This window comes from Aphidius gifuensis, linkage group LG2, assembly GCF_014905175.1.
Source record: "Aphidius gifuensis isolate YNYX2018 linkage group LG2, ASM1490517v1, whole genome shotgun sequence".
In the NCBI taxonomy this organism is placed as follows: domain Eukaryota; kingdom Metazoa; phylum Arthropoda; class Insecta; order Hymenoptera; family Braconidae; genus Aphidius; species Aphidius gifuensis.
Window position 1 is genome coordinate 19,924,038 of NC_057789.1, and position 27,543 is coordinate 19,951,580.

Here is a 27,543-nt window from a genome sequence, read left to right on the forward strand (position 1 = left end):
ATATAAAAAAACATTGTTTTTATAAATCATGAAATAAAATATATAATAAGTTGATGAAAGTTTGTCATGATAGTTTATAGGCAAGTCAATATTTTAAGGTGCTTACCATGTTCAAGATTTGATGGTACAAGTGGAAACCTTTCAAAATCACGTTGGAAAACAAGAGTATCATAATACTCTCGTACAAGATTGCAAGCAATGCTTAGAAAACGAGTGCTGGTAATTGACCTTTCATCCAGCTTGTTCCATAATCTATGAATGTCACCAAGAGAAACCATTGTTGTTGATATCTTTGGTGACATGGATATGTTCTGTTTTGCTCGTACATCATTACCCAAGAGTGTGCCACAATCTTTTCTTGATGACGCAATTACATCTAATGATTTGCCTATAGTAGAAAAACAAGAAAATAAAATAATCAATAATTTCTTTTTTAAAAATAAAAATTTTATCAATGTATAATTGTTGTTTCACCATAAAGTATCCACAAAGGGCAATAGCCTGAGAACCGAACAGCACGATGTGAATTTATTTTGTTAAGTAAATTTCGTGGAATTGTCCAGGGTAAAGAATTCAATAAATGTTCTTTTCTGTAACAGGAAATAACTCCTGGCTGTAAACCCTTAATATATGTATTTTTAAACCACTGCATGAGGCCGTGAAATACCTCTCTCAGGTCAGCAGGAATAGATGCTTCTAGCCATGCAAATGTATCAGCAATTAAATTTGCTGGTAGCCACGCCAAAGTGAAAAGCTTTGACAACAATATGCGGTGAGCATCATTGTCGAATAAAATATTACCACTGTTGAATGCACGGTGTAGTATACTCTGGAAATATATTAGTATGAAATTAATAAAATTTCAAACTAAAAAAAAATTTTATGAAAAAAATTTCTCCGGATTTTTTCAAGATTTTCTCTGGATTTCTCCGGATTTCTGTGGATTTCTACGCAATTGAACCCAAAAAATAGAAAAATCAATAAAAAGTCTAGAAGAGTTTACATACTAAAAATAAAAGAGGAGTTTATCTCCAAAAAAATCCAGAGAAAATCGAATATAATCCGGAAAAAATAAGGAGAGATTATTTCTACCACGGTAATTCCCAATATTAAAATTAACTCGTACTTATTCAAAATTTAAAATTACAAACTAAATGTTCAGTTTTCTTTGACCATAATTTTCACACTATCAAAAAACAGTTATTTTTACTTACTGTACAGAAGTCCTTGAAGTGTGCTTCAACATTCGCATCTGGCCAAGCTTCTTGAATTTTTTCACGTAGGCGGTAATCGTGGTTTGTTGTAATACGTGATGGAGGTCCATGTTCTCGCAACAACTCGTTTTTAATATATTCCATCGATTCCCCAAATATTCCACTTGACATATTGTTGAAAGCCCCGTATGCAAATGTCATCGCCTTTTATTGAACAAATTTAATTATTGAATGATTTAATGATTTTTATTGTGCAAGAAAAAAATAATAAATTGATGTTGTTATTTAAATTATAAGAAAAAAAAACGCTTAAAAACAAAATGACAATGTGTGCTTAGTTTAGAGCCAAATGAAATGATTAAGTCAACAAAAAAAAAAAATAATATATAAATAAATAAAGAAGAACCAAGGCTGTTTTGAAAAAGTAAATTTTAATTTAAATTTAAATTTGAATAAACATTGATTTTTTTTTTCTATTATTTTCAAATTTTATATACTCGTTATTTTCATCCAATAACTTTTCTGAATATATTTTTTTTTTCTAATTTTATGTTTTGACCACACACATAATACGCTTGGTGTTCATGATAAATGTTTTATATAACAAATTATTTTTTAAATTAATTAAATAATAATAAAGAAAAAATTTAGTATTAGGTATATATTTTAAATAAGAATTATTATTATGTTGTTTTATCAGTAACAATGTACACATGAACCATTTAATGAAATTACTTTGTCATTTGCACTTTATAGTTTCATAACGAATGCAAAATTTCCACCGGCCAGTTCGTGATTAGAATATTATTAAAAAACAATAATAATATTTTAATATTATAATAAAATCTAACAATAACAAATCATCAAGATAAGTACGATTATTATAATTTTTTTAGCGATATGCGAAGAGAAAAATAATTCGCTAAGTAAAAATTAAAAAGATAAAATGATTATTTATGAATTGGACAAACGAATTTAAAAAAATCGATAACATTCAGACAACAAGGCCACGAATGAACCTTGAAATTGCCAAATTCAATTTATTTTTTTTTTATATTTTTTTAAACTCAGACAAAAAATAACGCCAATGCAATACTTTTATTATATATTTTTTTTATACTAATAATTATTGGCAATTCAACTTTTAATTAAATTATATACCTATATATATATTTTATTGATATATTTATTTAGATGTAAATTTACGATATTGAAATTGACCGTCATAGAGTAATGAAATATTCAGCACAGCTTCAGTATTTCCAATCTCCGGCAAAATTAATGTTGACAACATTATCTGGAGTTCATACTGAGATTCAACCGGAAGCTGTTGAACCAGTGTTGCATCACCATATATGAGCGCAGTATTGCGGTCAACCGCAGTTAAAGCGCTTAGCTGGACTGATCCAGTGCTGTAATTTAAAATTTCATTCCAGTCACGGTTTTGGGTTAATCGTTGTAAATCAACGTATGTATTTTGAATTGGTGGATTCAGAGATGCAAACCAATTATTGATACGTGTTGAAACCGATGAGTGTGGCATTGTAGCCGCCAGATCTGGATAACTATAAATAGGAAGAAACAAATATTAAAAAAAATTGTATATATATATTGAACTGTCTCAACACCCTCATACACTTGAAAGAAAAATGTAAATAATTGTAAATAATAATCAAGGTTTTTTAATATTTGGAAAGTTGATTGTTTAGAAGTTTATTTTTATACAAAAAAAAACTAATTAACTCTTGATTTTATTTTTTAATTAATTGTATGTTATTTTAAATAATTTATCATGCGTAACTAGAAGAAAATAATAATAATAAATTGTTGAAAACAATGTGTGTGTTGTTACGTTGAAATTTCAAATCTATTTTAACTTTATCATTGTTTTGTTGTTATTAGAAAAAAAAAAAAAAAAAATTAATCAATTACATGGCTTTGAAATGTATTTTGAAAATGCTAATATGCGTTGTAAAATTTTTTTTTTCTATTTTTTTCAATTCAATATATCAATGTTGAAAATGGATTTTATTTGAAATCATGATTAATAAATGAAAAAATAAAAAAAATAGAAAATAATATATTAAAAATACACTGATTTCGTCAAATGAAATTGGATCAATAGATATAAACATATACAGTTTAATTATAACATTGATTTTTTTTTAATTTTCGAAATATTTTATTTGTATTTTATATTTATTATTATTTTATTTAAATGTTTGCTAAAATTAATCAACTAAAATCTGTGTCACCTGATAAAAAAAAGCAAATTATAATGACTCGCGAATTAAAAAAGAAATATATAGTTTAAAAATATTAATAAAATATATTTTTTAAAAACACGAACGGTCAAGGTTATTAATCATGCTTTCTTTTATTAAGAATTGAATAAAAATAACCGAAAAAATAACCATTAAAAACATTGATAAATTAAATATATATATAAAAAAAAAAAAAAAATGAGATTGAAAATTTTGGTCAAGTATTTTTTATCACAAATATTAATAGGGTGTCTTGAAATTTTAATAAAGTGGTCTTGATATCGTCGCAAGCTTTATCTTCATGTAAATAGTTTAAAATAAAACTAATATAATAAAAATAAATAAATAAATATTGAAAAAAAAAAGTATGTGGAATTAATCACGCAAAATAAATTCGGGGAATCCATTAAGACTATCTGACGGTTGCACTCATAAAGATAATCTAAAAAATAAATTAATACATTAATATATTATATAAATTATCAATAATAGTAATATATAGTATAGCTTGAGCTTTTTTTCTTTTTTTTTTTTACATAATAAAAAGTAAAATAAAATAGAAAATCGATATAATAAAATTGTCCTTGTAGCCTATTATTTTTTTTAATGATAATAAAAAAATAAAAAAACCAACGCGTCAACGTGCGGTCTTTGACGTCGTAAATTCTTGAAAAAACAAAAATTAAAAAAAAAATAAAAAGATATTGGTTTTTAAAAGTAATATATTTTATTTCTAAAACTATATCTAAAGATTTTTGCTCTCTATATCTTAATCTTTGTCTTAATAGTTTTTTTTTTCTCCCCTGGCAACAAACCAACACACATTAGTTAAAAAAATCCTCAATAAACAAAATTTATTTCTAAATAAAAAAATTAACAATTAAATATATATCAAGTTTCTCTTTATAAGAAAATAATTATTTCAAAAATTAATAATGTAAATCAAATAGTGTAATTGAGTGATTTCAAATCTATTGTATTATTTTTTTATTTTTCTTAGTATTTTAAATTATTTCAAAATCAATCATTGGGTCAATTAGTTTTTTTTTTAAAAATCATTATCATGTCTAGATTTTTATAATAAGCTGCTTTTTTTTTATGGAAATTTAATAAGGCAAAAAACTGTAATTTTGAAAATTTAAATTGTGGGTCAAAATAACGGCTAATATTGTAGCGAGATAGAATATTTGATGTCTCCCACCACACTGGCATGTCATGTGACATAGTCAGTGAGGTGTTAGCTATGTATCTATGTGTGGGTACGAGAATCCTCACTCTGTCTTGTTGCTTGAGACTCTGCTCTCTTCGCTTCTAGTCCGGCCACCAAGCCAAACGGTGTGTCGGAACTATACTTATAAATTTGTATTAGTGATGTGGCTATGCCACCTCACGACCAATAATATATAAATATTGTGTCTCGTTAAATTATTATAGTCTAATTGTTAAATAAATTGTTTCATTATTATTAATATTAAATATAAATTTCGTGTCTATCTTTTAAATTACTGTTTGAAATTAAATTAAATTATAAAATAAGTAAAGTGAGGAATCTACACCTCACAATATGTAGAAGTAAAAAAAAAAAAAAAAGAGAAAAAGAAAAACCCCCAAATGTGTGTTCACAATAAAATTAAGATTTAACGCATATTTTTTTTTTCTATATTTTCTAATTTTTTAATGTCAAAATATATCAATAAAATCTTTTTTTTATCGACCAGTTCTCTCGAGAAATGGCTCAAAATTTAGGAAATTAAAATCTCTATTTAGTTAAGGAAAGAAAAATTCAATAAATAAAATAAAATTGAAGTTGCTACATTAAATGGTATAAGTAGAAAAATAATAATTGATAAAAATTCACTTAAACCAAGAGTAATATCATTAGCACCACAATTAGGCTGGATGTTTTGGACAGATTAGGAAAATTTTAATCCAAAAATTGAAAGATCAAATCTTGATGGTAGTAATAGAAAAATATTAATATTAAAAGATATTGAATGGTCAAATGGTGTTGCATTGTCTATTGAAAAAAAAAAATTATACTTTTCTGATGCATCATTTGATAAAATTGAAGTATGTAATATGAATGGTAGTGATAGAAAACAAATATTAAATGATATTTCACCACATATATTTGGTTTAAGTATACTTGGTGATTATCTTTATTGGACTGATTGGCAATTACGTAGTATCGAACGTGTACATAAATTAACTGGTTTAAATAGAACAACAATTGTTAATCAAGCAAGGTAATGTATAAATTTAATATTTATTTATTTGTAATATTAATTATTTATTTTTTTATTTTTAGCTCATTAGATTTTGATACTGCTATGAACAAAATATATTGAACTGATACAATACTTGGTTCAATATCACGTGCATTTATAAATGGTACTGATATTGAAAAAGTTGTTGAACCTGGTTTAAAATCAACTGATAGTTTAGCAATTGATTGGATATCACATAATATTTATTGGGCGGATCTTGAAACAAAAAGAATTGAAGTTATGAAAATTGATACTGCTGATAGAAAAAAAATGATATGGGAAAATTTAATAAATCCACGTTTTTTAATAATTGATCCAATACATGGTTTTATTCATTGGAGTGAATTATCAGATACAGATAAAGGTTTTATCGCAAGATCAAAACTTGATGGTACATCGTGAGAAATAGTTGTATCAAATACTGGTAAAACCCAAGGTTTCACTATTAATCATAATAATGAAAAATTATATTGGGGTGATTTATATATATCAGCAATTGATAGCTATTATATGCTATGATATTAAAAATGGTAAAAGAAAAACAGTTGTAACACAAGGTATTATATATATGTATATATCACTTAATCATTTTCAAGATTCTTTAAAACTTTTTTGGAAAAAAAATAAATAGATACGATAAAAGAGCAGCATAAAAATTTCTGGGTAAATACCCAGTAAAAAAAATTATTTGCACTTACGTTGCTCTGGTCCTCGGAATCCTCGGTTGCTTTGCAATATGCCATATACGGCCCCCAGCAAGCATTTCATCAACGGAACGGTTGCGATTTATGTTGTACCCAAAATTCATTTTTCAAATAATATAAATATATAAATAAAATATATAAAACAATTTTAAAAAATAATGACTTTTTTCTTTCTTTCAAAATAATACCAGCTCCGCTGCTCACGCACTACTGCTATATATGTTGGGTGTTGAGTTGAACAGTGGCGAATTAAATTAATCGTAGTGCATTTGTTTTACCAAGAATTTTGATGTATGAAGGTTTTTATTTTAACAAATAAAAATAAAAAAAAAAAACAATATAAAATATAAAACTTATCGGGGTGCATTTGTTTTACCAAGAATTATAATATATGAAGGATTTTATAAATAAAATAAATAAAAAAAAAATATAAAATATAAAATTCATCGAGGTGAATTTTTTTTCCCAGAATTATATGAAGGTTTTTATTATAACAAATAAAAAAAAAAAAAGAAAATAAAAAAATAAAAATGAATAATTAATGCTGAATAATATTATGCCCTTTAGACGACATTTTTTTTCTAAAATAACATCAAGCATTGGCATATTGGTTTCTTTTACTTTAATTGTATGTGAAATAAACGATCGGTTTTATTTGATAGAAGTTGATCAACAGGCACCTGGATTAAGATCAATTGCCTGTAAATAATAATTTTTAATATTAAAAAAGATTAAAAGTATATAAATAATAGTAATTAAATTACCTGTTTGCATGATTTTTTATGTTGTTTAAATAAATAATCAAATATTGCACCATATTCTCCATGTTTTCTTTGCATTTAATTAATATGTTGAGCAACTTTTTCCATACCTTTTAATGCTTCAATTAAATGTCGATGTTCATCACTAAGTTCATCAGTTAAATTTTTTAATTGTTGTAATAATAATGGATATTTAAGTATTCTTTGAATTGGTATTTCAACATTGGTCTTATTTTATTAAATAAGATTCTAATGTTGATGAATGTTGTTGACGTGGATTATGAGCTTGTAAAAATTCTTATAGTGCTTAATTACCTTCATTTGAAAGTAATACCCTGACGTCACCCGAAACAACAAACGTGACACAAAAGACAAAGCACACACCACTCAGGGCTGCTCAGGGCACTCAGCAGCACCACAGTTCATTTGGTTTCAGTCACTCTGCTGTGCAACATCTTGTAAGTAACTTGATTAACATAAACTTGTTGATTTATTAAAGTGAAAAATAAAGATCATTTATTGATAAAAAATAATAAACAGTTGACAGAATTACTTTTGATATTTTAATTTTTTTTATCTCGCATTATTTTAATTTTTTTTCTTAGAATTGTTCAGTGCGTATTGAAAAAAAAAAAAAAAAAAAACAAAAAAAAAAGCTATAATGGCGAATAACGAGGGTATGGAAAAGTTGATTCCATTTATGGATCAAATTCAAGATATACTTACTAAGCACGCAGTTTCAGTAAAATTTGATTTACCACAAATTGTGGTTATTGGTGATGAAAGTGCTGGAAAAAATTCAGTCTTGGAAAATTTTGTTGGAAAGTATGTTTGTGGTGTTATTTTTTATTTTTTTATACTGGAATAGATAATTAATCAATCGATATTTTTTCATCAGAGATTTTCTTCCAAGAGACAATGGCATTGTGACACGCAGGCCACTGGTTTTACAATTAATCACAAACGAATACAGTGATGAAGGTAAATAAATAATTTGCTTTTCTTTTTTTTTTATGAATGACTATTTAATTTTAATTGTTTTTTTTTTTATTAATAGAATATGCAGAGTTTGAACACACTAAAACTAAAAAATTTCGTATCAATGAAGTTTGTAAAGAGATTGAGAATGAAACAGACAAGTCAACAGTTGGCGAAAAACGAAAAGGACGATTTTGTGAATTGCCGAATAGATGGACGGCGGAGGTTTTGAAGCTTATTCGTCAAAAGGCGAAAAGGCGAAAAACGGAAAGGACGATTTTGTGAATTGCCGAATAGATGGACGGCGGAGGTTTTGGAGCTTATTCGTCAAAAGGCGAAAAGGCGAAAAACGAAAAGGACGGTTATTTATTTTTTTTACAAATGACAAAAATTTATTATTATCATAAAAAAAAAAAAATTTATAATTATTTAAACAATTTAATTTTTTTGTCTATATATTTGATGATTTATTTGACCGAAAAAATTACACCACAAATACTTGACTTTACCGGGACTTGAACACGGTATCTTCTAGTTGAAACTCCAGAGCCTTACTTACCTAACCACGACAGCTGCAATCGAAAATTATGAAAATTTGTTCTACTGAAATATTCATTATAATCATAGCAATCCAAGGATCAACTAACACTCGGCCGATATATGAATTTCATTTGTTTCGTATACCCCGGAATGTATATTGTCATAATTTATGAAAAAAATTTTTTATCCCTGAAATTTTCGTTTCGTAAAAAAAATAAGTAGCTGTTATATATTATTAAACAAACACCCTTCCAATATTAAATACATAATAGCGGTTCTTAATATATTTTTATATACATGGAAAGAATGAGAAAAAATCAGTCTTAGTGACCCGAATAAAAATTAATGAATGGCAAGTCATAGGTTGGTCAGTCTTCAATGTGCTACTGAGTTGTAAAATTGTATATAATTTTAAAAATGTCCATATATGTTTGTATATATAACCATATATAATTGTATACAAGATAAATAAAGTAAGCTACCAAGTTGTATAGTTGTATATGATTTTATAAATTCATATATATAAACATATATAAATATATATACAGTTGTATATGTCCATATATATGTTTGTATATAACCATATATGATTGTATATAGTTGTACATAGTTGTATATGATTGTATATGGTTGTATATAGTTGTATATAGTTGTATATGGTTGTATATAGCTGTATATGGTTGTATATGGTTGTATATGGTTGTATACCCCCATGGAAATATTTTATAAAATTTTTATAAAATTTTTATAAAATTATTTTATAAAACCAATTTTATAAAAAAGTGGGCGAATCTGATAACAAATTTGTTATAAATATTTTATAAAATTTCTTAAAGAATTTGTTACCATTTTTTGTAAAAAAATTTAGTAAATTTTATAAAATTTTATAAATTATTTTATAAATTAAAAAAAAAATAAAATAACAAATTTTTATAAATTTTTTTATTAATTAAAGAAAAAAAAATCACAAATTTTTATAAAATTTTATAAATTTTTCTTTATAAATTAAAGAAAAAAAAAACAAATTTTTATAAAATTTTATAAATTTTTCTTTATAAATTAAAGAAAAAAAAATAACAAATTTTTGTAAATTTTTTTATTAATTTTTTTATAAAATTTTAGAAAAATGTATTTTCATCAAGGTTTTTAAAAATATTTATCAATAACATTTAATTTTTACTATCAAATACAGATAATTATTTTGTAAAGGAATCATATTGATTTTTTATCCTTATTTTTCCAAGTTTTTATAAAAATTTATCTATTCAATTTTTGTATTATTTCGTAACTGTGACAATCGTGTATTGATATTTGAGCCCAATGTTACAGCATTAAATTTCGTTGGAAATTTTTCTTTTACAGTTTCTGAAAAAAAAAAAAAAACGAAAAAGGTAAGTGATTTCTGATTCAATAATAAAAAAAAATTACATTTATTTATTAAAAGAAATAATTGAATAAAGATAATTTTTTTTAACCTTTTATAATGCTTATAATATTATCATTAAGTCGTTGAAGTTTAATATTATTATCTCCATCATTGTTTTTTTTTTTTGAAACACCTCCATGGTAATTACTACGAAGTAATGTGTCCCTTTCAAATGCTGCCAAAACTAATGACCATGCCATTGTTGTGTAAGATGGTCTAGTTTTTGCAGTTTTCCATTTTTCATATGACATTTCAAATTGGTGTTTTTCATCTTTAGATTTCAAAACCTTCATCTATTAAATAATATAAAAACAATTTTTTATTGTAACTATAATTAATAATAAACATATAATAATAGTAAAAAAATAAAGTAGACAATAAATTACCTTTGGAGTAGCATCATTTTTGGAATCTTCATTCATAGAATTTGATGACCTTTTTTTTTTAGTAGGATTGATTCCAAGTTGAGTTAGGATATCCACTGTAACTATAAATAAATATTGATAATCAATTTGTATATTTATATTATTTATATTTAATGAATTGAAAATCAATTTAATTAATTATTAAAAAATACATACAGCTTTTTAAATCTGCTTTGGTAACATATTCATGATCACCTGATGACTTTCTTTTATTTGTTGTTTCAAGTTTATCAGTATCATATTGTTTATCTGATGACTTTTTTTTATTTGTTGTTTCAAGTTCATCAGTATCATATTGTTTATCTGATGACTTTCTTTTATTTTTTGCTTCAAGTTCATCAATGTCATTCTCTGAATTTTCAATACTTGACTTTTTTTCTGGTTCATCATTTTCCAAATTGATCTAGAAAACATAAAAAAATACATATATTATATTGTACAAATTATTTTCCAAGATTAAATTTTAAAATATATACATTTTTCATTGTAAAATACTTACTGAGGGTTCACTTGTTTTTTTTTTTTTGTAATTATCAATTTTATTTTTAAGATTTAAATCACTCGATTTTTGTTTATCACATTGTTTCAAATCAATCTAGACGATGGAAAAAATAATTAAAATAACATAATTTAATAATGAACAAAAATAAAATGATTGAATTTTTTTTTGTATAAAGTATTTCATTGTAAATTATGAATTCAAAACAATGTACAATTAAAACTTACTGATAATTGATTTGTTTTTATTATTTCATCTTCATCAATATCATTTTCAGAGTCATCATTGCATGATGTTTCTTCCTTATCTTGTTCAAAATTTATCTAAAAAACCAAAACAAAAAGTATTTTATTTTAAATGATGAATTTAAATGAATAAATGAATTAAAATTTTTTTTTACCTCGGTGATTTCATCTTCTTTGTTAGGTTTTTTTTTGGTGATACTGATTCATTATCCTCATTATCTGATGCAAACGAATTGTTTATTGTACGATCAGGTGATTGAAATCCATCGATAATATTCATTTTTTTTTCCAAAACATTTATGTTAGCTGAAAGAATATAAATATGTTTAATTTTAATTAATATATATGATGAATATTGATTATGTATATTTTATTTATTTACCTGATACTGCTATAATAATAGCTTCATAAAGTAGCCAACCTCCAAGTGGTTTGCGTACTGAATCACGCCATTCAATAGCAAAAGTTTGCTCTGGATCATATTCATCATTTTTAAATTTTTTATAATCAAATTTTTTTATGCAGTTGACATCCATGCCAGCTGTATAAGTATCTTTATATTTTCCCTCTGTCCATTTGACCAATGCAAATGATTTTTTCGGCATTCTATTTTAAAAAAACAAAAAAATGTAATTATATTTTCTTTTATTCATTTTTATCTTAATTAATTGTTTTATATCTTTTACAATATCAACTTTTTTCTATTAAAAAAAAATAAATAAAATAAACTATTTTTAAACTGATTACATGTAAAATCTAACTTATTCAACATGAATTAATTTTTTTTTTTCGTTATTCTTTAAAAAATTATATTTTATTTGTATATATTAGAATGAAGAAATTTAATAACGAACAAAGAACAGAACATCTTTTAAGCAGTTTACTTGTCACACAAGAAGCAACCTAACTTTTTTAATATTATTTGTCATGCATTAAATTTTTTTTTAATTTATTCTCTAAAACATGACATTTATTTTGTGACTATTAATATTTCAAAAAATCAATAATTAACAACAAATAAAACAAATTTTAAGCAGTACAGTTTTTACACAAAAAGGGAATTTGACTTTTTTAAGATCAATAAATAAAATTATTAAAAATATATAATGTATCAATTGTGTCACTAAATGATTTATTAAAGTTAAATAATATAACTTACTTGAAAGAAAATAATTGCACTCGGATAATAATTTTATATATTATAATATAAATATTTCTTTTTGCCGAGTTAACTTGTTAATAACCAACATACAAAACAAGTTTGCACAGGTTTCAATACATTCCGTTTACTGCCTTTGTGTCCTCAACGGCAGTGTCTTAAATGCCGGTATCTACGCTACAGGAGAAATTAAAAGACTAAATACACGGATTTATGATATTTATCCCACATCCATTCGTCAACACACCACAATAAATTTTATTTTTTATAATTATCGAATTAATTTAATTTAAAATTTTATTTTCAAAAATATTTACAACATTTACTTTAAAATGCCACCATCTCGTAAGCGAGGACCATATAAGCTGTATTTATTGAAAAAAAGCAATATAAAAATTCCACGACGAACAAAATATGACATGACACGAGCCTTGAAATTAATGAATGATGACAGGTATAATAATAAATATATTAAAATATATAATGAATATATTTAATTTTTTTTATTTTCATTTTGTTTATTTATTATATTATTATATTTTCTTCTATTTTAGTTCTTCAACGAGTGATGAATCAGATAAGAATATGAATGACATGGTAAGAAATTTTTTTTTTCTGGTCAATGTTTTTTTGTGAACTATTCCAATCAACTGATTTAATTCTGTTTTAATTTTTTTTTTTTTTTGCATATCCTCTGTTATTTATGAGTATAGAGACAATTGCAGATTCACTTTGTACCAGGTGTTACAAGTCCTGATGATTCATCAGAAGAAAATGACAGATTTTCTCTTCTGCAAGATCAAAATTTGAATGATGGTGATGACGTTGATGATGATGATGATGATAATATTACTACTCTAGACACCACCAATTATGATGAACTGAACACTCCGAGTGACCAATCTGATCATACTAATTTACATAGTTACGTGAGTAAACACTAATTATCGAGTTTGCTGTTTTTGTATAAACTACCTCAATTTAATTTTTTTTCTATTTCATTTACTTGTAAAATTCATTCATAATATTAACATAATATTAAAAGAAAACAGAAATTATTTTTATTTTATTGAGCAATCACAAAATTAATTTTATTATTTCAAGGTTGATGAGAGTGATTCTTCTGATAATGATTTTATTTCTCCAGTCAGCACTCCAGACCCTCTCGAGGAATATAACTATAGTGACCAAGAAGACCAACAACTAAACGATGATACTTGCATTGCAGGCACAAATAATGATACATCAAATTTTCTTTATCCAGTGGCTGTATTATTGAGAATATTACTATTACTGGCTCTCAAAATACGGTATAGCCTCACTTATGCAGCAGCAGAAGCTGTTGCAAAACTCGTTGACTTGAAAGCCAAAGAACATGTTGGATCCATATCTCAGTATAACTCTCAAAAAATTGTAGATAGTTATGCTATTCCTATACAAGTTCATCATTTTTGCCCATCGTGCCATTTGTATGCTTGTGTTGAATCAAGTGGTATCAATGACATTCACCAAGATAAATCATTAACGTGTTGTAAATGTAATTTTGTGTTTGATATAAAAAAAAACCGTGATGCTGGTAACTTCTTCGTGCACTTATCCTTAGCTGAACAGTTAAAAGAATATTTTGGTAGATATCACACAGATATATTGTATTCTAACTCCCGAAAAAAATACAACCGATTTGCAATGGAAAATATCTTCGACTCTGAGTTATACAAAAAACAAATTCCTGATTCAACAACGTCAAACAATTAATCAGGATTACTTTTTAGTGTTGATGGTTCCGGACTAAGACCAACAACTAAACGATGATATTGCAAGGCGAAAAAGAAGAGTACGTGTTTTTCCTTTTGATAAAGTAATTTAACCTTATGGTGATGTACTAGGTGAGAATTATGAAAACATTGTAAACATGCTAAAACTGGAGCGATGGGCATCAAACGCCGATATCAGTTATTATACATTCTCTTTAATGGTACATAATGACTTTGTTTTTGACTTTATGTACTTATAGAATTTGGTTGTTTGTGACACAAGCAAAATATGGATTCATCACCTGGCCCGCTAAAATAAATTCTTTTGCTCAACAAATTCCTAACTGAAATTGATAACTATTTGATGACAATAAAGCCATCTAGTGATGCTTCCCGAATACCAAGAAAAATGTCTGAGCGAAAAAATTTAATTTCAAATTTTCAGGGTTCAGAAGTAGTAAAACTTTTATAGTTTGTACAATGGTGTAATTTTCCGTAGTAAATATGTGAAACATTGGAGCTTGTTAGTCGATGGAACTTCTTTATTGCTGCAAACATCAATTACTGAAGTAAATATTTATAATCAACTAAAAACATGCACTTTTGCTTTGTAATTTTTAAATCATATGGAATTGTTGTTTATTTTTCATTTTAATGTTCACTTACTTGACATTGGCTTGCCTATAAAATTATTTTGACAAAAGCATACTTTTCTCTACACAGTATAATTTAGGTAAAAAGCATTTATTCATTAATTACAATTTGTAAATCTCCGTATCAATCTTAATTAATACATGGCACATATTTATTTTTTAGATATGAGGATTATCACCAACAATTAAAAAAATTTGTCAACAGTTCTAAAGCTGTAAATTTACAAATTATACAATCGTTTCGAGAAAAGTATGCTTTTGATAAAATGTATGATTTATATTACTGTTTGACACGTTGTATAGATGCATATTCAAGATGATAGAATATCAGATACATAAAGTCTAAAATTATCTTTAAACTGCTTAGTAGAGTAATAAAATCATCATCGTCATCTTGTAACACCTGGAAGTATGCTGAAGCTTGCAATTGTTCTTGCATATTCATTACAGCCAAGAACTGGAAGTAAAAACCTTCAAAAATCATCCGCAATTGTTGCAGTGCCTGCAATGTAAGTATCATCGTTTAGCGTTGGCCTTGGTCCAGAAGACCATCAACACGTACCAATTGCTCTTTACTGTATTGTTTGACGTTGTTGAATCAGGAATTTGTTTTTTGTATAACTCAGAGTCGAAGATATTTTCCATTGCAAATCGGTTGTATTTTTCGGACGTTCTAGAATTTATAACACATATCTTCCAGTATATCTTACCCTTGTAAAATATTAGCTTTTAAACTGTTCAGCTAAGGATAAGTGCACAAATGGTATGTTAATAGCATCACGGTTTTTTTTATATCAAACACAAAATTACATTTACAACACGTTAATGATTTATCTTGGTGAATGTCATTGATACCACTTGATTCAACACAAGCATACAAATGGCACGATGGGCAAAAATGATGAACTTGTATAGGAATAGCATAACTATCTACAATTTTTTGAGAGTTATACTGAGATATGGATCCAACATGTTCTTTGGCTTTCAAGTCAACGAGTTTTGCAACAGCTTCTGCTGCTGCATAAGTGAGGCTATACCGTATTTTGAGAGCCAGTAATAGTAATATTCTCAATAATACAGCCACTGGATAAAGAAAATTTGATGTATCATTATTTGTGCCTGCAATGCAAGTATCATCGTTTAGTTGTTGGTCTTCTTGGTCACTATAGTTATATTCCTCGAGAGGGTCTGGAGTGCTGACTGGAGAAATAAAATCATTATCAGAAGAATCACTCTCATCAACCTTGAAATAATAAAATTAATTTTGTGATTGCTCAATAAAATAAAAATAATTTCTGTTTTCTTTTAATATTATGAAATTATCAAAAATGAATTTTACAAGTAAATGAAATAGAAAAAAAATTAAATTGAGGTAGTTTATACAAAAACAGCAAACTCGATAATTAGTGTTTACTCACGTAACTATGTAAATTAGTATGATCAGATTGGTCACTCGGAGTGTTCAGTTCATCATAATTGGTGGTGTCTAGAGTAGTAATATTATCATCATCATCATCATCAACGTCATCACCATCATTCAAATTTTGATCTTGCAGAAGAGAAAATCTGTCATTTTCTTCTGATGAATCATCAGGACTTGTAACACCTGGTACAAAGTGAATCTGCAATTGTCTCTATACTCATAAATAACAGAGGATATGCAAAAAAAAAAAAAAATTAAAACAGAATTAAATCAGTTGATTGGAATAGTTCACAAAAAAACATTGACCAGAAAAAAAAAATTTCTTACCATGTCATTCATATTCTTATCTGATTCATCACTCGTTGAAGAACTAAAATAGAAGAAAATATAATAATATAATAAATAAACAAAATGAAAATAAAAAAAATTAAATATATTCATTATATATTTTAATATATTTATTATTATACCTGTCATCATTCTCAAGGCTCGTGTCATGTCATATTTTGTTCGTCGTGGAATTTTTATATTGCTTTTTTTCAATAAATACAGCTTATATGGTCCTCGCTTACGAGATGGTGGCATTTTAAAGTAAATGTTGTAAATATTTTTGAAAATAAAATTTTAAATTAAATTAATTCGATAATTATAAAAAATAAAATTTATTGTGGTGTGTTGACGAATGGATGTGGGATAAATATCATAAATCCGTGTATTTAGTCTTTTAATTTCTCCTGTAGCGTAGATACCGGCATTTAAGACACTGCCGTTGAGGACACAAAGGCAGTAAACGGAATGTATTGAAACCTGTGCAAACTTGTTTTGTATGTTGGTTATTAACAAGTTAACTCGGCAAAAAGAAATATTTATATTATAATATATAAAATTATTATCCGAGTGCAATTATTTTCTTTCAAGTAAGTTATATTATTTAACTTTAATAAATCATTTAGTGACACAATTGATACATTATATATTTTTAATAATTTTATTTATTGATCTTAAAAAAGTCAAATTCCCTTTTTGTGTAAAAACTGTACTGCTTAAAATTTGTTTTATTTGTTGTTAATTATTGATTTTTTGAAATATTAATAGTCACAAAATAAATGTCATGTTTTAGAGAATAAATTAAAAAAAAATTTAATGCATGACAAATAATATTAAAAAAGTTAGGTTGCTTCTTGTGTGACAAGTAAACTGCTTAAAAGATGTTCTGTTCTTTGTTCGTTATTAAATTTCTTCATTCTAATATATACAAATAAAATATAATTTTTTAAAGAATAACGAAAAAAAAAAATTAATTCATGTTGAATAAGTTAGATTTTACATGTAATCAGTTTAAAAATAGTTTATTTTATTTATTTTTTTTTAATAGAAAAAAGTTGATATTGTAAAAGATATAAAACAATTAATTAAGATAAAAATGAATAAAAGAAAATATAATTACATTTTTTTGTTTTTTTAAAATAGAATGCCGAAAAAATCATTTGCATTGGTCAAATGGACAGAGGGAAAATATAAAGATACTTATACAGCTGGCATGGATGTCAACTGCATAAAAAAATTTGATTATAAAAAATTTAAAATGATGAATATGATCCAGAGCAAACTTTTGCTATTGAATGGCGTGATTCAGTACGCAAACCACTTGGAGGTTGGCTACTTTATGAAGCTATTATTATAGCAGTATCAGGTAAATAAATAAAATATACATAATCAATATTCATCATATATATTAATTAAAATTAAACATATTTATATTCTTTCAGCTAACATAAATGTTTTGGAAAAAAAAATGAATATTATCGATGGATTTCAATCACCTGATCGTACAATAAACAATTCGTTTGCATCAGATAATGAGGATAATGAATCAGTATCACCAAAAAAAAACCTAACAAAGAAGATGAAATCACCGAGGTAAAAAAAAATTTTAATTCATTTATTCATTTAAATTCATCATTTAAAATAAAATACTTTTTGTTTTGGTTTTTTAGATAAATTTTGAACAAGATAAGGAAGAAACATCATGCAATGATGACTCTGAAAATGATATTGATGAAGATGAAATAATAAAAACAAATCAATTATCAGTAAGTTTTAATTGTACATTGTTTTGAATTCATAATTTACAATGAAATACTTTATACAAAAGAAAAAAAAAAAAAATTCAATCATTTTATTTTTGTTCATTATTAAATTATGTTATTTTAATTATTTTTTCCATCGTCTAGATTGATTTGAAACAATGTGATAAACAAAAATCGAGTGATTTAAATCTTAAAAATAAAATTGATAATTACAAAAAAAAAAAAACAAGTGAACCCTCAGTAAGTATTTTACAATGAAAAATGTATATATTTTAAAATTTAATCTTGGAAAATAATTTGTACAATATAATATATGTATTTTTTTATGTTTTCTAGATCAATTTGGAAAATGATGAACCAGAAAAAAAGTCAAGTATTGAAAATTCAGAGAATGACATTGATGAACTTGAAGCAAAAAATAAAAGAAAGTCATCAGATAAACAATATGATACTGATGAACTTGAAACAACAAATAAAAAAAAGTCATCAGATAAACAATATGATACTGATAAACTTGAAACAACAAATAAAAGAAAGTCATCAGGTGATCATGAATATGTTACCAAAGCAGATTTAAAAAGCTGTATGTATTTTTTAATAATTAATTAAATTGATTTTCAATTCATTAAATATAAATAATATAAATATACAAATTGATTATCAATATTTATAGTTACAGTGGATATCCTAACTCAACTTGGAATCAATCCTACTAAAAAAAAAGGTCATCAAATTCTATGAATGAAGATTCCAAAAATGATGCTACTCTAAAGGTAATTTATTGTCTACTTTATTTTTTTACTATTATTATATGTTGATTATTAATTATAGTTACAATAAAAAATTGTTTTTATATTATTTAATATTTGAAGGATTTTAAATCTAAAGATGAAAAACACCAATTTGAAATGTCATATGAAAAATGGAAAACTGCAAAAACTAGACCATCTTACACAACAATGGCATGGTCATTAGTTTTGGCAGCATTTGAAAGGGACACATTACTTCGTAGTAATTACCATGGAGGTGTTTCAAAAAAAAAAAACAATGATGGAGATAATAATATTAAACTTCAACGACTTAATGATAATATTATAAGCATTATAAAAGGTTAAAAAAAATTATCTTTATTCAATTATTTCTTTTAATAAATAAATGTAATTTTTTTTTATTATTGAATCAGAAATCACTTACCTTTTTCGTTTTTTTTTTTTTTTCAGAAACTGTAAAAGAAAAATTTCCAACGAAATTTAATGCTGTAACATTGGGCTCAAATATCAATACACGATTGTCACAGTTACGAAATAATACAAAAATTGAATAGATAAATTTTTATAAAAACTTGGAAAAATAAGGATAAAAAATCAATATGATTCCTTTACAAAATAATTATCTGTATTTGATAGTAAAAATTAAATGTTATTGATAAATATTTTTAAAAACCTTGATGAAAATACATTTTTCTAAAATTTTATAAAAAAATTAATAAAAAAATTTACAAAAATTTGTTATTTTTTTTTCTTTAATTTATAAAGAAAAATTTATAAAATTTTATAAAAATTTGTTTTTTTTTTCTTTAATTTATAAAGAAAAATTTATAAAATTTTATAAAAATTTGTGATTTTTTTTTCTTTAATTAATAAAAAAATTTATAAAAATTTGTTATTTTATTTTTTTTTTAATTTATAAAATAATTTATAAAATTTTATAAAATTTACTAAATTTTTTTACAAAAAATGGTAACAAATTCTTTAAGAAATTTTATAAAATATTTATAACAAATTTGTTATCAGATTCGCCCACTTTTTTATAAAATTGGTTTTATAAAATAATTTTATAAAAATTTTATAAAATATTTCCATGGGGGTATACAACCATATACAACCATATACAACCATATACAGCTATATACAACCATATACAACTATATACAACTATATACAACCATATACAATCATATACAACTATGTACAACTATATACAATCATATATGGTTATATACAAACATATATATGGACATATACAACTGTATATATATTTATATATGTTTATATATATGAATTTATAAAATCATATACAACTATACAACTTGGTAGCTTACTTTATTTATCTTGTATACAATTATATATGGTTATATATACAAACATATATGGACATTTTTAAAATTATATACAATTTTACAACTCAGTAGCACATTGAAGACTGACCAACCTATGACTTGCCATTCATTAATTTTTATTCGGGTCACTAAGACTGATTTTTTCTCATTCTTTCCATGTATATAAAAATATATTAAGAACCGCTATTATGTATTTAATATTGGAAGGGTGTTTGTTTAATAATATATAACAGCTACTTATTTTTTTTACGAAACGAAAATTTCAGGGATAAAAAATTTTTTTCATAAATTATGACAATATACATTCCGGGGTATACGAAACAAATGAAATTCATATATCGGCCGAGTGTTAGTTGATCCTTGGATTGCTATGATTATAATGAATATTTCAGTAGAACAAATTTTCATAATTTTCGATTGCAGCTGTCGTGGTTAGGTAAGTAAGGCTCTGGAGTTTCAACTAGAAGATACCGTGTTCAAGTCCCGGTAAAGTCAAGTATTTGTGGTGTAATTTTTTCGGTCAAATAAATCATCAAATATATAGACAAAAAAATTAAATTGTTTAAATAATTATAAATTTTTTTTTTTTTATGATAATAATAAATTTTTGAAAGTCACGGCATATAAACTTGTATACAACTATCTATGTTTGTATACAACTATCTTTGTTTGTATACAACCATTCTTGAATTTGATCTATAAATTCCATATATGGTTGTATACAACTGTATATGTATTTGTTGAATGGCTACTTTGGTGACATCTTTTTTTTTTTTCTGAAATCAATGAAGGACATCACAATGAATAGTGTCTTTTCGAAAAAAATTAAATATACTCATTTTTTCTAGAGATACGGGCAATAAAGCATAATGTGTCTACTTTGGTGACACTAGCTAAGTGGTAAGTGGGCTACTTTGGTAACATTTTCTATGTCACCAATTAGCCAATTCTCCTATTACATATACATACTGATGTCACGAAAGCAGCCACATGTTATATAATAATGAGTTTATACGATATGTCACCAATTAAGCCAATTCTCCTATTACATATACATACTGATGTCACGAAAGAAGCCACATGTTATATAATAATGAGTTTATACGAATAAATATATTAATTGTCTAGATTCGTGACTTTTTTTATACAAAACATCAAAGTCCACGAAATTATGTTCAGATTTATATAATTAAAGTTTAGGTGAATGAATTTTACTAGTATTGATTTGAAAAACGTTAAAACTAGTGTTTGACGAAAAATATGTATTATCTTCAAATTTTGTCTTGTATTTGTCGTATGTTTTCCGTAGTAACGTACGAGTTTCCGAACATCTATTTTCTATGGTTTTTTACTTTTTTTCTCAATTATTGCTTGGGTCAGAGTCAGATAATGTTAAAACCAGTGTCTCGGAACAAATCTAAGCAGTTTTGAAGCTTATTCATGTGATTTCAGTTTTTCTACTGTCACCAATCTATCCACTTAACAGGAATTTTTAGTTTCGTCTCGTCAAACTGAAAAATAGAAACTTTCTCATAACTAACTGTCCGAGAGACTTGAAGATTCCAGACAGGTTACATTCGAATCGAGCGTATGGAATATGACAGAGAATATCTAATTCAAGTCAATAACTGTGGTGTAGTCTTCGTTTTTGTCGTAAGTTTTTTATAGTAACGTACGAAATTCTGAAACGTTATTTTTCCATAGTTTCTGATTTTTTTTCTCAATTATTGCGCGAGTCACGGTCAAGAAATGTTAAGACCAGTGACTTAGAAAGAATCTAAGCAGCTTTTAAGCTGATTGACGTGGTTCCTGTTTTTTCACTGTCACCAATCTAGCCACTTGACAGGATTTTTAAGTTTCGTCAAGTCAATCTGTAAAACAGAAGCTTCCTAATAACTAACGGTCTCAAAAACTTAATGCTTCCAAGTAAGTTATATACGGATCTGTCGTATGAAATATGATAGAAAACATCTAGTTCTAGTCAACGAACGTCGTGTAATTTTTGTTTTCGTCGTATGTTTTCCATAGTAACGTCCGAATTTCCGAAACGTTATTTTTCCATAGTTTCTGATTTTTTTTCACAATTATTGCGCAGGTCAGGGTCAAGAAATGTTGAGACCTGTGACTTAGAAAGAATCTAAGCAGTTTTTAAGCTGATTGACGTGATTCTTGTTCTTCCACTGTCACCAATCTAGCCACTTGACATGATTTTTAAGTTTCGTCCAGTCAAACTGTGAAACAGAAACTCCCTAATAACTAACTGTCTATAAGAAAATTAAAGCTCCCAGAAAAGTTATATTAGGATCGGGGTATGGAATATGACAGATAATGTCTAGTTCCAGTCAATGAACGTCGCTTATTCTTTGTTATTGTCGTATGTTGTCCATAGTAACGTACGAATTTCCGAAACGTCAATTTTCCATAGTTTCTGAATTTTTTTCTCAATTATTGGTCAGGTCAGGGTCAAGAAATGTTGAGACCAGTGACTTAGGAAGAATCTCAGCAGTTTTTAAGCTGATTGACGCGATTCCTATTTTTTCACTGTCACCAATCCAGCCACTTGACAGGATTTTTAAGTTTCGTCCAGTCGAACTAAAAAACAGAAACCACCTGATTACTAACTGTCCACGTAACGTAAAGCTTCCAGACAAGTTGTATTCGGAACAGGCGTATGGAATCAGACATAAAATATCTAATTCTAGTCAATGAACGTCTTGTATTCTTTGTTTTCGTCGTATGTTTTCCATAGTAACGTACGAATTTCCGAAACGTTAATTTTCCATAGTTTCTGGTTTTTTTTCTCAATTATTGCTCAGGTCGGGGTCAAGAAATGTTAAGACCAGTGACTTGGAAAGAATCTCAGCAGTTTTTCAGCTGATTGACGCGATTCTTGTTTTTTCACTGTCACCAATCCAGCCACTTGACTGGATTTTTAAGTTTCGTCCAGTCAAACTGTGAAACAGAAACTCCCTAATAACTAACTGTCCAAGAAACGTAAAGCTTCTAGACAAGTTGTATATGGATTAGGCGTATGGAATATGACAGGAAATGTCTAGTTCTAGTCAATGAACGTCGCTTATTCTTTGTTATTGTCGTATGTTGTCCATAGTAACGTACGAATTTCCGAAACGTTAATTTTCCATAGTTTTTGAATTTTTTCTCAATTATTGCTCAGGTCGGGGTCAAGAAATGTTAAGACCAGTGACTTGGAAAGAATCTCAGCAGTTTTTCAGCTGATTGACGCGATTCCTGTTTTTTCACTGTCATCAATCCAGCCACTTGACTGGATTTTTAAGTTTCGTCCAGTCAAACTGTGAAACAGAAACCACCTGATTACTAACTGTCCAAGAAACGTAAAGCTTCTAGACAAGTTATATTCGGATCAGCCGTATGGAAAATGACATAAAATATCTAATTCTCGTCAATGATCGTCTTGTATTCTTTGTTTTCGTCGTATGTTTTCCATAGTAACGTACGAATTTCTGAAACGTTATTTTTCCATAGTTTCTGATTCTTTTTCTCAATTATTGCGCAGGTCAGGGTCAAGAAATGTTGAGACCTGTGACTTAGAAAAAATCTAAGCAGTTTTCAAGCTGATTGACGTGATTCTTATTTTTTCACTGTCACCAATCTAGCCACTTGACAGGATTTTTAAGTTTCGTCTAGTCAAACTGTGAAACAGAAACTCCCTAATAACTAACGGTCTAAGAAACTTAATGCTTCCAGGCAAATTATATTCGGATCTGTCGTATGATATATGAAAGAAAACATCTCGTTCTAGTCAACGAACGTCGTTCATTCTCAGTTTTTGTTGTAAGTTTTTCATAGTAACGTACGAATATCCGAAACTTCAGTTTTTCATAGTTTTTGACTTTTTTTTCAATTATTGCTCGGGTTAGTGTCAAAAAATCTTAAAACCAGTGTCCAAGAACAAATCTTCGCAGTTTCAAAGCCGATTCACGTGATTTCTGTTTTTTTACTGTCACCAATCTATACAACTCATGGGATTTTCGAATTTCGGTTAGACAATTTGAAAAAAAAAACTCACCGATAATAATCAAAAAACAGAAAGCTTCTAGAAAAGTTGTATTCCGATAAAGCTGGTTAAATTTGACAGAAAATCTTGAGTACCAGGCAACAAATGTCGTCTATTCTTCGTTTTTTTGGTCATTACCGGGACTGTCATAATGTTTCTCTCATCACGAAAATCATTGTTACCATTTAATACACACATCAGTAATTAAATGTTACCAAACTAGCCGGACGGTATATACTGGCTAGTTTCGTAACTGTCACCAAACAGTACAATTGGTCACGAAGTGTACAGTTTCGTGACTTACCTTGTTAACAGCAAATAATTCATAGATATGATGCCTACATAGTATCTTCCGATATACAATACTTCTTGATAATGTTTTTGATCGATTTCAATGACGTTATATTGTTCCGATGTGATTTAAAATCTTTTAATTCAAATTACTGAATCTTTTAGCTTTTTTACCATTATTTTGTCTTTATATTCATTTTTAATATTTCTAACTTCTTTAATTATAATCGTTATCGGTTAAATAAACTATAAAAGTCATCTTGAATGTTTGTAGTTCATTAACTACACTATTATTAAAGTTTCTCACTATTTTTGATAAAGTGGCTCTTTTCGTGACAGTCACCAAAGTAGACAAATCGTACGATGTTAGATTGGTGACGGTCACCAATCTAGCCAAGAGTCACCAAAGTAGCCACTTGACTCCCAAAATCGTCACCAAAGTAGCCACTAGACAGATATATACAACTTTATAAATTTGTATACAGAAAATGGCGATATACAACTGTATGAGTTTGTATACAATCATATATGGTCGTATATGATTGTATATGGTTGTATACAAACTGTTTTTCCCGGGATATCTATCCTCTCTGGTATTGGCAACAACATGATGATTTGTGCTAATGAGTCGTAATCCAGTGAATTGATGACAACTTTTTCTTGATTCTTGTCACCATCATCAGAGATTTGTTGGTCTTCCTCAACACATATTTTTTTTACACTCATTTTATGTAAACTCTGAAAATATATATCAAAAAAATAATGATGAATTTAAATGTATTACAACCAAAATAAAATAACCATAAAAAAAAATATATTCCAAACTATGATTGACCACTTAAATTATCATCAATAAAATTATATTCAAAGCCAAATAATATTGATTGTCATGCAACATGTTAAAATTGATGCACGTGCTTATTTTATAATTATAGTTGTTAAAATTATAAATTTTCATTTACCTAACTTGATTGTAAACTTTTGATTTGTTTGTGATTAATTTAGTTATTAATGCAGTAATTTTTTTTCTTTTTCAATACACAATATCGTTGACTTGGTGAAGTATTTTTTTTTCAAATAAATATATTAATTTAATGATGAGTTTTAATTAGACAATTTTGTACGTTTGACCGTTAATTGTGCTATTATTATCCTTGATAATCTCGAGTTGATATTGAAAAAAAAAACCTCCCCACAATCATAACCAACAATAACAAATGAATTGACAAATTGACTCTGAGTGGTGGTAGTGCCATGGGGGTTTATGAACCAGTTTACCTATTATGGAGAATGCGATTTTTGTCAAAAAAAAGTCCATTAAAATAGCAATATCTCTAATCAACAATATGACAATGTAAAAAAAAAACTATCGGGTTATAAAATGAGACAAGACAAAACGTATGGACAAAAAAGAAAAGACGTTTGGAGCTTACCCTAACGGAACGCTACAAGCCTTGTAGACGTGGTTTGAACGATACTTGTATACAAGGTTGGAACAAGTCTTGTACAAGGCTGTGTTTACGGACTGAATCGCTGAGATCGATTACGATACTCGTTCAAGTCTTGTACGAGCGTGGTTACAAGGCTTGTACAATGTATGTACAACGATGGTTTTTGATTTCGTTTATCGCTCCCGTGTATTCTGCTTGTGTTGTACGAGAAATGTACAAGCCATGTATACAATACTTGTACAAGACTCACACAAGACTTATTGAAAGTTACCACTTACAAGCATTGTACAACTCTCGCACAAGGGTTGTAAGCAATGCTTGTACAATACTCGTACAATACCTAGAGTGGGTATAAGCTTATACCCACTCTAACAATACCGGAATAAAAGCGGCATCCAACGGTTCTCAACCTACTTACAAAATTGCGTTTACTTATAAAAGACGGTCATAAAAGCTTTTATTGATATTTACCAGGCGTTCCAAAACCTTCGTTCGGTTCGGTATATCAAGATGGCGGATTTCAGTGTTTTTTTGCCATTTTTTTTATCGCTGTAATAAGTTAATCACTTATACTTATTATTGATTAGGATAAGAATTAACTAACTGATATTATTCTCCTTTCTCTATACTAAAAATACATCAACTGACACTAATATAGAAAAGTTTATAGGGGTGTTTAAAATTTTCATATATTTGATTTGAACCGCTGCCATCTTGATATACCGAACCGAACGAGGTTTTGGAACGTACCCCAGTGTTGGGTAAATGGGCGATTTTTCGAGTTATTTACATTACATGTAATTTACATGTAATTTACGTAAAAAACGTAAATCATGTAAATAATGTGAATAACCCATACCTAGCCCTACCTGACGCTAAATAACCTGTTGTTGTAAACAAAAAAAAAACATGTCAATGTCATCTAGCTTTTTTGTTAGAATAAATACAATAATAGATAAATGAACGAACGATCATAATTATTAGATGAGTTTATGAAATATAGTTCATTATAATATTATAATCAATAGCATAAACAAAAAAATTTAGTAATATGTGTGCCGAAAAAAGAAAAGTTAGTTAAAAAACTTAAAAAATAAGCATGAGTTTTGCATATTAATTTTTTTAATAATTACGATTATTTAACTGAATGTGAATAAATTTATCGTTTTTTTAATTAACTTGAAAATTGCTTATAATACATTTTCGGCTAGTCTTATATTTAAAAAATTTTATACGACTTTGCA

At 26.7% G+C, this 27,543-nt stretch overlaps 5 protein-coding genes across 7 annotated transcripts in view; 3 read left to right on the top strand and 2 right to left on the bottom strand.

Moving 5' to 3' along the window:
* Positions 1-26,693, bottom strand: part of LOC122849283 — a 34,398-nt gene extending 7,705 nt beyond the window's left edge. The window contains exons 1-5 of one of the 3 annotated variants that reach the window (XM_044147957.1): positions 2,720-2,864; positions 2,376-2,626; positions 1,215-1,418; positions 475-829; positions 107-388 (exon numbers count right to left, since the gene is read on the bottom strand). In XM_044147957.1, coding sequence (XP_044003892.1) covers positions 107-388; positions 475-829; positions 1,215-1,415 — 838 coding nt within the window. In that variant the 5' untranslated portion in view covers positions 1,416-1,418; positions 2,376-2,626; positions 2,720-2,864. Of the gene's footprint in view, positions 1-106; positions 389-474; positions 830-1,214; positions 1,419-2,375; positions 2,627-2,719; positions 2,865-21,545; positions 25,587-25,810; positions 26,127-26,281 lie in introns of those variants that run through there. The other 2 variants (XM_044147956.1, XR_006373559.1) reach the window with 2 other exon arrangements.
* LOC122850495 (dynamin-2-like) lies at positions 7,872-8,473 on the top strand. The gene is made up of 3 exons (XM_044149632.1): positions 7,872-8,035; positions 8,109-8,191; positions 8,268-8,473. Exons 1-3 carry the CDS (start codon positions 7,872-7,874, stop codon positions 8,471-8,473), a joined length of 453 nt encoding a protein of 150 aa, XP_044005567.1.
* Positions 9,978-11,928, bottom strand: LOC122850496. Its single transcript, XM_044149633.1, has 7 exons — positions 11,706-11,928; positions 11,479-11,629; positions 11,079-11,139; positions 10,736-10,982; positions 10,541-10,641; positions 10,204-10,447; positions 9,978-10,093 (listed from the first exon to the last, which is right to left on the bottom strand). The coding sequence occupies exons 1-7, from the start codon at positions 11,926-11,928 to the stop codon at positions 9,990-9,992; spliced, it is 1,131 nt and encodes a 376-aa protein (XP_044005568.1). The 3' UTR covers positions 9,978-9,989.
* LOC122850497 lies at positions 12,815-14,245 on the top strand. Its single transcript, XM_044149634.1, has 4 exons — positions 12,815-12,936; positions 13,037-13,079; positions 13,196-13,411; positions 13,587-14,245. The coding sequence occupies exons 1-4, from the start codon at positions 12,815-12,817 to the stop codon at positions 14,235-14,237; spliced, it is 1,032 nt and encodes a 343-aa protein (XP_044005569.1). The 3' UTR covers positions 14,238-14,245.
* Positions 19,300-19,738, top strand: LOC122849284. Its single transcript, XM_044147958.1, has 2 exons — positions 19,300-19,512; positions 19,623-19,738. Exons 1-2 carry the CDS (start codon positions 19,311-19,313, stop codon positions 19,724-19,726), a joined length of 306 nt encoding a protein of 101 aa, XP_044003893.1. The 5' UTR covers positions 19,300-19,310; the 3' UTR covers positions 19,727-19,738.
* Positions 26,694-27,543: the final 850 nt, after the last annotated feature.